We start from the raw sequence: 12,092 nt of genomic DNA, 5'->3' as shown, positions 1-12,092 counted from the left end.
CTGGATACGCAATGAGGACCCTGCATTCTGCTGCCTACAGGAAACACACCTCAGAGACAAAGACAGACACTATCTCAGAGTGAAAGGCTGGAAAACAACTTTCCAAGCAAATGGTCAGAAGAAGCAAGCTGGAGTAGCCATTCTAATATCAAATAAAATCAATTTCCAACTAAAAGTCATCAAAAAAGATAAGGAAGGACACTTCATATTCATCAAAGGAAAAATCCACCAAGATGAACTCTCAATCCTAAATATCTATGCCCCAAATACAAGGGCACCTACATACGTAAAAGAAACCTTACTAAAGCTCAAAACACACATTGCACCTCACACAATAATAGTGGGAGACTTCAACACCCCACTCTCATCAATGGACAGATCATGGAAACAGAAATTAAACAGTGATGTCGACAGACTAAGAGAAGTCATGAGCCAAATGGACTTAACGGATATTTATAGAACATTCTATCCTAAAGCAAAAGGATATACCTTCTTCTCAGCTCCTCATGGTACTTTCTCCAAAATTGACCATATAATTGGTCAAAAAACGGGCCTCAACAGGTACAGAAAGATAGAGATAATCCCATGCATGCTATCAGACCACCACGGCCTAAAACTGGTCTTCAATAACAATAAGGGAAGAATGCCCACATATACGTGGAAATTGAACAATGCTCTACTCAATGATAACCTGGTCAAGGAAGAAATAAAGAAAGAAATTAAAAACTTTTTAGAATTTAATGAAAATGAAGATACAACATACCCAAACTTATGGGACACAATGAAAGCTGTGCTAAGAGGAAAACTCATAGCGCTGAGTGCCTGCAGAAAGAAACAGGAAAGAGCATATGTCAGCAGCTTGACAGCACACCTAAAAGCTCTAGAACAAAAAGAAGCAAATACACCCAGGAGGAGTAGAAGGCAGGAAATAATCAAACTCAGAGCTGAAATCAACCAAGTAGAAACAAAAAGGACCATAGAAAGAATCAACAGAACCAAAAGTTGGTTCTTTGAGAAAATCAACAAGATAGATAAACCCTTAGCGAGACTAACGAGAGGACACAGAGAGTGCGTCCAAATTAACAAAATTAGAAATCAAAAGGGAGACATAACTACAGATTCAGAGGAAATTCAAAAAATCATCAGATCTTACTATAAAAACCTATATTCAACAAAATTTGAAAATCTTCAGGAAATGGACAATTTCCTAGACAGATACCAGGTATCGAAGTTAAATCAGGAACAGATAAACCAGTTAAACAACCCCATAACTCCTAAGGAAATAGAAGCAGTCATTAAAGGTCTTCCAACCAAAAAGAGCCCAGGTCCAGACGGGTTTAGTGCAGAATTCTATCAAACCTTCATAGAAGACCTCATACCAATATTATCCAAACTATTCCACAAAATTGAAACAGATGGAGCACTACCGAATTCCTTCTACGAAGCCACAATTACTCTTATACCTAAACCACACAAAGACACAACAAAGAAAGAGAACTTCAGACCAATTTCCCTTATGAATATCGACGCAAAAATACTCAATAAAATTCTGGCAAACCGAATTCAAGAGCACATCAAAGCAATCATCCACCATGATCAAGTAGGCTTCATCCCAGGCATGCAGGGATGGTTTAATATACGGAAAACCATCAACGTGATCCATCATATAAACAAACTGAAAGAACAAAACCACATGATCATTTCATTAGATGCTGAGAAAGCATTTGACAAAATTCAACACCCCTTCATGATAAAAGTCCTGGAAAGAATAGGAATTCAAGGCCCATACCTAAACATAGTAAAAGCCATATACAGCAAACCAGTTGCTAACATTAAAGTAAATGGAGAGAAACTCGAAGCAATCCCACTAAAATCAGGGACTAGACAAGGCTGCCCACTCTCTCCCTACTTATTCAATATAGTTCTTGAAGTTCTAGCCAGAGCAATCAGACAACAAAAGGAGATCAAGGGGATACAGATCGGAAAAGAAGAAGTCAAAATATCACTATTTGCAGATGACATGATAGTATATTTAAGTGATCCCAAAAGTTCCACCAGAGAACTACTAAAGCTGATAAACAACTTCAGCAAAGTGGCTGGGTATAAAATTAACTCAAATAAATCAGTTGCCTTCCTCTATACAAAAGAGAAAACAAGCCGAGAAAGAAATTAGGGAAACGACACCCTTCATAATAGACCCAAATAATATAAAGTACCTCGGTGTGACTTTAACCAAGCAAGTAAAAGATCTGTACAATAAGAACTTCAAGACACTGAGGAAAGAAATTGAAGAAGACCTCAGAAGATGGAAAGATCTCCCATGCTCATGGATTGGCAGGATTAATATAGTAAAAATGGCCATTTTACCAAAAGCAATCTACAGATTCAATGCAATCCCCATGAAAATACCAATCCAATTCTTCAAAGAGTTAGACAGAACAATTTGCAAATTCATCTGGAATAACAAAAAACCCAGGATAGCTAAAGCTATCCTCAACAATAAAAGGACTTCAGGGGGAATCACTATCCCTGAACTCAAGCAGTATTACAGAGCAATAGTGATAAAAACTGCATGGTATTGGTACAGAGACAGACAGATAGACCAATGGAATAGAATTGAAGACCCAGAAATGAACCCACACACCTATGGTCACTTGATTTTTGACAAAGGAGCCAAAACCATCCAATGGAAAAAAGATAGCATTTTCAGCAAATGGTGCTGGTTCAACTGGATGGCAACATGTAGAAGAATGCAGATCGATCCATGCTTATCACCCTGTACAAAGCTTAAGTCCAAGTGGATCAAGGACCTCCACATCAAACCAGACACACTCAAACTAATAGAAGAAAAACTAGGGAAGCATCTGGAACACATGGGCACTGGAAAAAATTTCCTGAACAAAACACCAATGGCTTATGCTCTGAGATCAAGAATCGACAAATGGGATCTCATAAAACTGCAAAGCTTCTGTAAGGCAAAGGACACGGTGGTTAGGACAAAATGGCAACCAACAGATTGGGAAAAGATCTTTACCAATCCTACAACAGATAGAGGCCTTATATCCAAAATATACAAAGAACTCAAGAAGTTAGACCGCAGGGAAACAAATAACCCTATTAAAAAATGGGGTTCAGAGCTAAACAAAGAATTCACAGCTGAGGAATGCCGAATGGCTGAGAAACACCTAAAGAAATGTTCAACATCTTTAGTCATAAGGGAAATGCAAATCAAAACAACCCTGAGATTTCACCTCACACCAGTGAGAATGGCTAAGATCAAAAACTCAGGTGACAGCAGATGCTGGCGAGGATGTGGAGAAAGAGGAACACTCCTCCATTGTTGGTGGGATTGCAGACTGGTAAAACCATTCTGGAAATCAGTCTGGAGGTTCCTCAGAAAATTGGACATTGAACTGCCTGAGGATCCAGCTATACCTCTCTTGGGCATATACCCAAAAGATGCCTCAACATATAAAAGAGACACGTGCTCCACTATGTTCATCGCAGCCTTATTTATAATAGCCAGAAAATGGAAAGAACCGAGATGCCCTTCAACAGAGGAATGGATACAGAAAATGTGGTACATCTACACAATGGAATATTACTCAGCTATCAAAAACAACGAGTCTATGAAATTCGTAGGCAAATGGTTGGAACTGGAAAATATCATCCTGAGTGAGCTAACCCAATCACAGAAAGACATACATGGTATGCACTCATTGATAAGTGGCTATTAGCCCAAATGCTTGAATTACCCTAGATCCCTAGAACAAACGAAACTCAAGACGGATGATCAAAATGTGAATGCTTCACTCCTTCTTTAAATGAGGAAAAAGAATACCCTTGGCTGGGAAGGGAGAGGCAAAGATTAAAACAGAGACTGAAGGAACACCCATTCAGAGCCTGCCCCACAGGTGGCCCATACATATACAGTCACCCAATTGGACAGGATGGATGAAGCAAAGAAGTGCAGACCGACAGGAGCCGGATGTAGATCGCTCCTGAGAGACACAGCCAGAATACAGCAAATACAGAGGCGAATGCCAGCAGCAAACCACTGAGCTGAGAATAGGTCCCCCGTTGAAGGAATCAGAGAAAGAACTGGAAGAGCTTGAAGGGGCTCGAGACCCCAAAAGTACAACAATGTCAAGCAACCAGAGCTTCCAGGGACTAAGCCACTACCTAAAGACTATATATGGACTGACCCTGGACTCTGACCCCATAGGTAGCAATGAATATCCTAGTAAGAGCACCAGTGGAAGGGGAAGCCCTGGGTCCTGCTAAGACTGAACCCCCAGTGAACTAGACTATGGGGGGAGGGCGGCAATGGTGGGAGGGTTGGGAGGGGAACACCCATAAGGAAGGGGAGGGGGGAGGGGGATTTTGCCCGGAAACCGGGAAAGGGAATAACACTTGAAATGTATATAAGAAATACTCAAGTTAAAAAAAAAAAAAAAAAAAACTAGGTAAGGAAAAAAATGTCTCACTGAAAAAAATAAATGCTAAATATAGAGAAAAAAAAAAAAAAAAAAAAAAAGAACAACAATACCAACCAACCAGAGCTCCCAGGGACTAAACCACCATCCAAAGAGTATACATGGACAGACCCATGGTTCCAGCTGCACATGTAGCAGAGGATGGCCTTTTGGGCATCAATGGGATGGTAGGCCCTTGGTCTTGCCAAGGCTTGATGCCCTGTGTAGGGTGATGTCATGGCAGGAAGGTGGGAGGGAGAGTGTGAGTGGTTGGGGGAACACCCCCCATAGAAGCAAGTGGAGTGTTTATGGAGATAGGGTGTTTATGGAGGGGAAACCAGGGAGGGGATAACATTTGAAATGTAAATAAAAAATATCCAATAAAAAAAATAACAGAAGCCAACGTGAGAAGAAACAGCTGAACAATTGGTAGTCTCTTCCTTGGGGAGAGGACAGTATGAGGGTTGAGTAAGGAAGAGCCATTTTTCATAGTTAAAGTCTTACTCTGACTTTAAACTATGTATATGTTCAATAAAATATAAACTCTAAGATAAAAAGATGTATATAATATTAAAAACAGAGAAACAAGTGTTGACAAAGATAGAAATTAAAAATCCTTGTTCAGTGCTAAGAGGTCAGATCACACAGTCATTGTGGCAAACAGTGGGTGCTTACTCATAATTAAAGAGAATTATCACATGTAGTTCAGTGCTGTCCAGTAGTGCTTTCCTAAGGATATCCCAACGGAATTGCAAATTGATACTCACAGACTTTCCAAACATGGTCATGGTGCCAGTACCCATAAAGTAGAAACAATGCTCCCACCTGCCAGTGGATAAGCAAAGCATGGGTCTGGATGATAGTGGGGGGTCATTTGGCAGTGAGGGGGATGAAGTAATGACGCTGCAAAGCAATACAAGGCTGTGCCTATGATAAAGTAGGCATAGAACTAGGAAACAATATGCCAGACAAGATTCTCAGACATGAAATGGCACATGCTTTATTTCAAGTTATAGGAAATATCTACAACAGGCAAACTCATAAAATCAGAAAGCAATGGGGTTATTGCCAGGACCCAGGGAGAGAAATAGTTGTGTCTGTTTAATGGAGTTTGGGTGAAGAAAATGTTTTGAAACTAGACAGATGAGGTCATTGTCCAACAGTGAGATATATTAAATGCCACTGAAGTGTGTGTTTCACTTTATGATATATAAATTTTATCCCAGGTATAAAAAATTTTTAAAATTTTATGTGTATGGATGTTTGCATGTTTATGTGCCACATGCATGCCTGTTCTTGGAGGAAGCCAGAAGACGGTATTGGATCCTGTACAAAGGGAGTTACAGATGGTTATGAACTGTTCCAGTGGCTGCTGGGAATCAAATCTGGTTCTCTGGAAGAGCAGCAGTGCATTCGACTTCTGAATCATCTGCCCAGACCTTATCCCAAATAAGTAAAAGTAAAATTGAGGGAACAAATCGAAATAACTGTTTAAAAAATCGTACAGTCATATGGTATCCATTCCTTACTGTCTATCTTCAGAGAATACAATCAGGGCAGTCATAGTAGGACAGCTCTGACAAAATAGGGAAGAATTTTCTACCATGGCTGTTAAGCAGTGGAAAGGGCTGTCTTTAAAGGAAGTGAGATTACTCTTTACTGAAAAAGTAGAGGAAGAGCTCCCAGGGAAGTTACCAGGAAATTTTCTATATGAGGTGTGGCAGGCTGTTTTGTTTGCTTTAATTATTTTTAAAATTTACCTAGCTTTCATCATTGCAGGTAAGCAGTTTCTGTCTGACTAGAAACTGATTACAAAGGAGGTCCTGAGTTAAAGTACCCCTTCACTTTCAATTCTTCTAGCATAGCCTAACCCTCTCAGACTTGCTGAAAGGTCTGTCTGTTTGCTGTCAATAAAGCTTAATGGTAGAAGGCTTGCTTAACATGTATGAGGCCCTGAGTACAATTTCCAACACGGAAGCAGGAAAGGGAACGCTGGCCCAGAAAAGAGAACTAGTCAATCAGAGCAGCTGAGATGGTGAGCCTTTGAACTCTTTAGTTCACAGCTCCAATCACTCGCTTTCTGCTGGTCTTTGGCAGAGGGTGTGTGCTGCACTAAGTATTGTAGACAACGTACAACGTATAATATATTAAGGATCAAAGCCTCAGAATGATGGCCTCACAAAGATCATTTCTAAACCACAGGTTCTGAAAACTTCAGTCTTAGTTCAAATATACATTCTACTACTAAAATTTTATGACCATTAAGAAGTAACAAAGTAAAAAAAAAGTGACGAAGTAAACTCATCCAAGTGTGTCAGCCAAATTAGAAAACATCAGTAGGATATATTTCTTAAAAACGCAGTCGACTTGAATAATCTCTAGACTGGACGAAGAGCCCTATGAATTCATTCTGTTGCGTTTGCAGCAGAGCAATTTTAAGTTAACACCTGCTTCAGCTTGAAAAGCCCTGAGACAGAAAAAGGCAGTGAAAGTCAGACGGGCGGGGCTCCCCCGGGAGAGACCGGCCCATTTCAGGAGGATCCCGGGGATGCCCCGGTTCCTAGGTGGAATAACTCCCTGGGGCACTCAGAGGAAAGCCCAAGCTGACCGCCCCCAGCCCAGGCAGTCCTGAAACCAGAGGCGCCTCTGAAGATTGCGCAAGTCTTTCCCTCCCCCGCTTGCTCGGTGGCATGTTTCTAAAATTCCCATCTGCACAACATAAACAGGAAACGTGCAGCAAAAAGTCTTGGCGGTGCAAATTCCAAGCTTCCAGCCGAGGGCGGGAGAATCTCATCCGTGCTGCCGGTGGCAGCAAACAGCAGCAAAGAACAAACTTTCCAAGTGACCCCGCGCCCCTCCAAGCCCTTTTCCCCAACTGCAAAAGGGAGATGGCGGAAGAAAGGACCCCTGCTCCAGGAAAATAAAGAACAGGGGGTGGGGGTGGGGGTGGGGGGCGTTGTGGGAGCAGCCGGGCCTCTAAGCGCTCGGCTTCGGTGGTGGCGCGTGGCAAGGCCGCGCCCGGCCGCCCACTTCCAGAACCGCGTGTCCGAGCGGCCTCCGGGCGCCGCGTGGGTTCGCGAACGCCGGGAACCCGGTCCTCGAGCCCTCTCGGGTGGGGCGGGGGAGGGGCGGGCGCGAGGCGCGGCGCAGGCGCAGTGCGCGCCTCGGTTGTCAAACATGGCTGAAGCGCCGCTGCTACCGCTACAGCCGCCGAAGGGAAAATGCTGAGCTCGCCCGGGACGGGTGGGTGGCGGCGGCGAGGGCGGCGACGGGAACCCGCTTCCCGGGCGCGGCGGCGGCGGTCATGGCCCGGTTGGCCGACTACTTCATTGTGGTAGGCTACGACCACGAGAAGCCAGGTAAGGGTGTGGGGCGGGCGCCGCCCCCGGGCTTCGCCTCCGCCCCCGGCAGCCGTCCAGTGGGCTCGGCGGGGCCGGGCGTCGAGGCTGGGAGGCGGGGAGGCGGGAGGGCCGGGTCCCGCGGCGGTGGAGCGGCGGGTCGACTGGTGTCGGCCTTCGCGGCTCTGCGGAGCCTAGCTGCAGTGGGCGTGTGTGAGGGGACTGTCGGACAGCGGTCGCCGGGCTAGGCCGCGGCGGTGCGGCCGGGGACTGGCCGGCTGGGCAGGTGGCGAGCCTGCCCTCACGCCGCCACGCGCTTCTGTGGAGGCGGCTGGCACCCGGGGCCGCGCCCTCGTGCCAGTAGGGTTTGGAGGGCGGGAGCACACTGTACAAGGTTCCTAGGGATACACTGTGTCCTGCATCCTGAATAAAAGTGACGCTGGGGGCAGTCCTCCTGGAAAGGAAGTGCAGAGAGTCCAGCGCTGCCTCCCGCCCTCCAGCCCTCGGGGGTAGGGGGGGAGGGGAGGCTTGGACATCCCGGCCGAACGCCTGGCACTTGGAAAGGCCAAAGGATCCCACCCAGCACTTTGAAACATTTCTAGGAAAATTGTTTCAGGACGTATGTGTCGGCATCCCAGAATGAAATGACTCTCTTTTGAGTAAAGCGAGCCAGGCAACCACTGCAGGTGCTCTCTCTCACTTAGCTTTCACGTGTTTTGATTGTTCCCTTTATTCGTCCGAGAATTTTTTTCACAAGGAACAGTTTGGCGGATACACTCATTGCCTTTTACACTTAGATGGACTAGCACAACCAGGAGTATACAGGGTTCATGCAGGTTTATTTTCGTATTTGTATCTCTTCGTGGTGCTATATATAGATAAGCGGGATGTAATAACAAGGTTATTGTAGAGCAGGGGAAGCTCTTATATCAGGGTAATTCCAGCCTCACACGTGCAAGGAATTTTAGATCCCAGCCCACCAGCCCCTTCCATGTCCAAGAAGGTGCTTAGGCTGTGGTTTGCTGGTTGTTAGTCTGTGATAGCACCAACATACCATTGTTCTGCCCACCTCTGTTTATTATTTATCCCTAAGTATTTATTTCAGAGAGGGGATCCTTCACATTTTTTTCCCCTCACCACTAGCTAATTGAGGTCACTCAAGAGAAGCAGATAAAGGCTCTTGTTGGGCATGGCTGGGGACCTGAGCCATGAAAAGGTACAAGGCAAGAACTGATTGCCCAGAGTTGTTTTCTTGACCTTCCTGTGTGTGCGCTGGCATGTAAGATTGCCAGTGTGGAGAATCAGTTATGTTTTCACCTTTTTTCACCATTTTTAGTTACATTGTTCTTCCCCCACAACCATTTTATTTTACTTATTTTCTTATTTATTTATTTAGAGACAGGATTTCTCAACAGAGCCCTGGCTGCCCTGCTATTCCTATGTAGATCAGGCTGGCCTTGAACTCACAGATATCTGCCCTCCTTCACGCCCACAACAATTTTGAAACAGTAACAAACTTGAAAAAGTTGAAGTTTGGTACATAATTATTGTTGTTTTGTTTTATTTTTCGGGACATTTTAAGCGGAAGCTGCTGACCTTAAGCCCTGCCACTCAGAGTGGTTTCTTGTGAATTTTATACAAACAGGAACATTGGTCTGCACAATGGCAGTGCAGTTATCAAAATAGGAAATTGATGCTGACCCAGTGTCTTACTTAATTTGGGTTTTGTTGGTTATGCTACTCATCACATATTGGTAAAAGTAGTACAGCTGAGTGCTTCATGGTTTCTTTATCTTTTTAGTCTCTTTCAGTGTGGGTCAATTCCCTCATCTTTTCATGGTCACGTCACTTTTGATGGCTATAGGTCACTTTTGTATAACGTCCCTCAACTTGAGATCTCTATGCTCGGTACATTTGCTTGGGTCAGAGTGTCACAGCAGTGGTGCTCACTGCGTCTTGTCAGGAAGCACATACTTTCCCTTTGATTGCCTGTGACCAGTGTCTGCTAGGCTTTTCCACTAAAAGAGTTAATCTTTTTTTTTTTTTTTTAAATCATGCTCTGATCTCTCACTTAGGGTTGCTCCCTTGTGAAGGCTTCCTCCTCACTCTCAGTCTCTTTGCATGCTCCAGGCCAATTTGCTCCTCCTGCTGTGACCTTAAGCCCTGCCACTCTGAGACAATGTGTTTAGCTTTGGCCCTTCTAGATTTCCCCTTCAAGGAGCCCCACGTCTATCCTATGGCTACTAGACTACTCTTCTTCCCACACTGAACAAAGGGAAGATTTCTTTCGTTCCCTTTTTTAAAATGAAACTCAGAATGTTGTGTAAATTATAATCTCAAGTTTGAACTTTATACTTTTTCTGTAATTTTTTGCATACTTTGTATTTTATTTAAGCGTATTTTTATGCAAAAAATTATGATAATAGTTGAGTGGTTTTAAGCAACTATATACACTGGTGTAGTCACCACTACAGACAGAATATTTCCTTCTCTATAAACGTCTTCCTATGCCCTTTTGTAGTCTGTTTCCTCCCTTGCCTCGGGTGGTTGCAGATCTGCTTTCTGTCTGTATGGTTTTGTCTTTCTAGGGTGGTACATAAATAGAATCAGACACTTAGATTCACACGCTGAGATTTATCGAGTCGTATTTAGTATCTGTCTCCTTGCACTGCTCCCCTTTCCCTTCTGTGCTGAGTATAGAACCAGGACCTCACCCATGGTGAGCATGTACTCTTCCATTGAACTAAACTCATTGCTGAACTGTTCTGTTCCTTTCTCCCTCTCCTTCCTACTTCCCCTGTAGCTCAGGCTAACCTCAAAACTTACGGTGTAGTCAAGGATGACCTTGAAATTCTCATCCTTCTCCCTGTATCTCCAGTGCTGCTATTATGGGTGTGCACCCTCATGCCCTGTTCATGTGGTCTTAGAAATGGAGTCTGGAGCTGCCTACATGGGAAGCAAGCACTCTTATCAGTTGACTGTGTTCCCAGTCCCAGACATACATTGTTTCTTTATATTTCTGTATAAAATACAGTTTGTTCATTCATTCATTAACTGGTGGATATTTATGTTTTCAGATTTTTGTTATTATGAATAAAATGGATAGTTGAAAGGATTTTTGAATATTAGCCTGTTTTCATTTTTCTTGGGTTAGAACTGAAAAATTCTTAGATCATGGTCAAGTATCTGCAAGTTTATATGAAATCGTCAACGTGTTTTCCAAACTACCTGAGCTGTACAGGATAAAAATCTGCAAAGTGATTTTTTTAAACTATAAGTGAAGAATCAATCTGATTGTTTTTCTAACCTTTACTATACAACTACCTTCAGCCGTTAATATGGTTTTATTAACCCAACTCTCTCTAAAAGGTAATCAGGTTATGATAATATGATGCTTATGTATGGTGATTTGAAATTTGTGTGTTTGATTCCAGAGTGTTTCTGGTATTATTCAATTAGTACATTACTGTTATTTTTAAATTGTCTTTGCCATTAGGAATAATTTTAGTTGAATTATCTTTAATTAAAAAATACGTATATATTTAGTGTTATGTGTATGCATGTGAAGATCAGAGGACAATTTTCCAGAGTTTATTTTCTACTTCTAGCATGTGGGTTCCTGGGATTAAATTTTTTTTTTTTTTAAAGATTTGTTTATTTATTATATATAAGTACACTGTAGCTGTCTTCAGACACACCAGAGGAGGGCATCAGATCTCATTACAGATGGTTGTGAGCCACCATGTGGTTGCTGGGATTTGAACTCAGAACCTCTGGAAGAACAGTCAGTGCTCTTAACCGCTGAGCCATCTCTCCAGCCCCCTGGGATTAAATTTAAGTCTTTAGGTTTGGCAGCAAGAGCCTTTATCTGCTGAGCTATATAGCTAACCCCAGATTTTTCTTTTCTTTTCTTTTTTCTTTTTGAGACAGAGTCTCTTTATGTACCCCCTAAATATCCTGGAACTATCTATGTAGATGGCACTGACCTCAAACTCAGAGACTCACTTGTTTCTGCCTCATAAGTGCTGGGATTAAAGGACACACACACACACACACACACACACACAAAATGGGGAAATCTGAGAAAGAATGGTGGCTTTTTATATGAGACCAGCATCCTAACAGTGATACTGTACTTACTGTAAAGATGCAACTGTCTATTGAGGGAAATGAGGTAAAGGGGGGGGTCCATGGTGTTTGTATTCCTTTAATTATTGGTAAATCTACAACTGTGTCAACCTAAAAAGTACAGAAACCATAAAGAAGATAAAATGTACCT

At 43.1% G+C, this 12,092-nt stretch overlaps 1 protein-coding gene across 13 annotated transcripts in view; it reads left to right on the top strand.

Moving 5' to 3' along the window:
- The first annotated feature begins 7,624 nt into the window (after positions 1–7,624).
- Sbf2 (SET binding factor 2) overlaps positions 7,625–12,092 on the top strand; it is a 366,952-nt gene continuing 362,484 nt past the window's right edge. For 6 of the 13 annotated variants that reach the window (XM_063274831.1, XM_008759801.4, XM_008759804.4 and 3 more), the window contains exon 1: positions 7,627–7,834. In XM_063274831.1, coding sequence (XP_063130901.1) covers positions 7,780–7,834 — 55 coding nt within the window. In that variant the 5' untranslated portion in view covers positions 7,627–7,779. 13 annotated transcript variants of the gene reach the window in all.

This window comes from Rattus norvegicus, chromosome 1 (genome assembly GCF_036323735.1).
Source record: "Rattus norvegicus strain BN/NHsdMcwi chromosome 1, GRCr8, whole genome shotgun sequence".
Classification (NCBI taxonomy): domain Eukaryota; kingdom Metazoa; phylum Chordata; class Mammalia; order Rodentia; family Muridae; genus Rattus; species Rattus norvegicus.
Note: the sequence above shows the minus strand (reverse complement) of the source record. Positions and strands in the feature narration are given on the sequence as shown.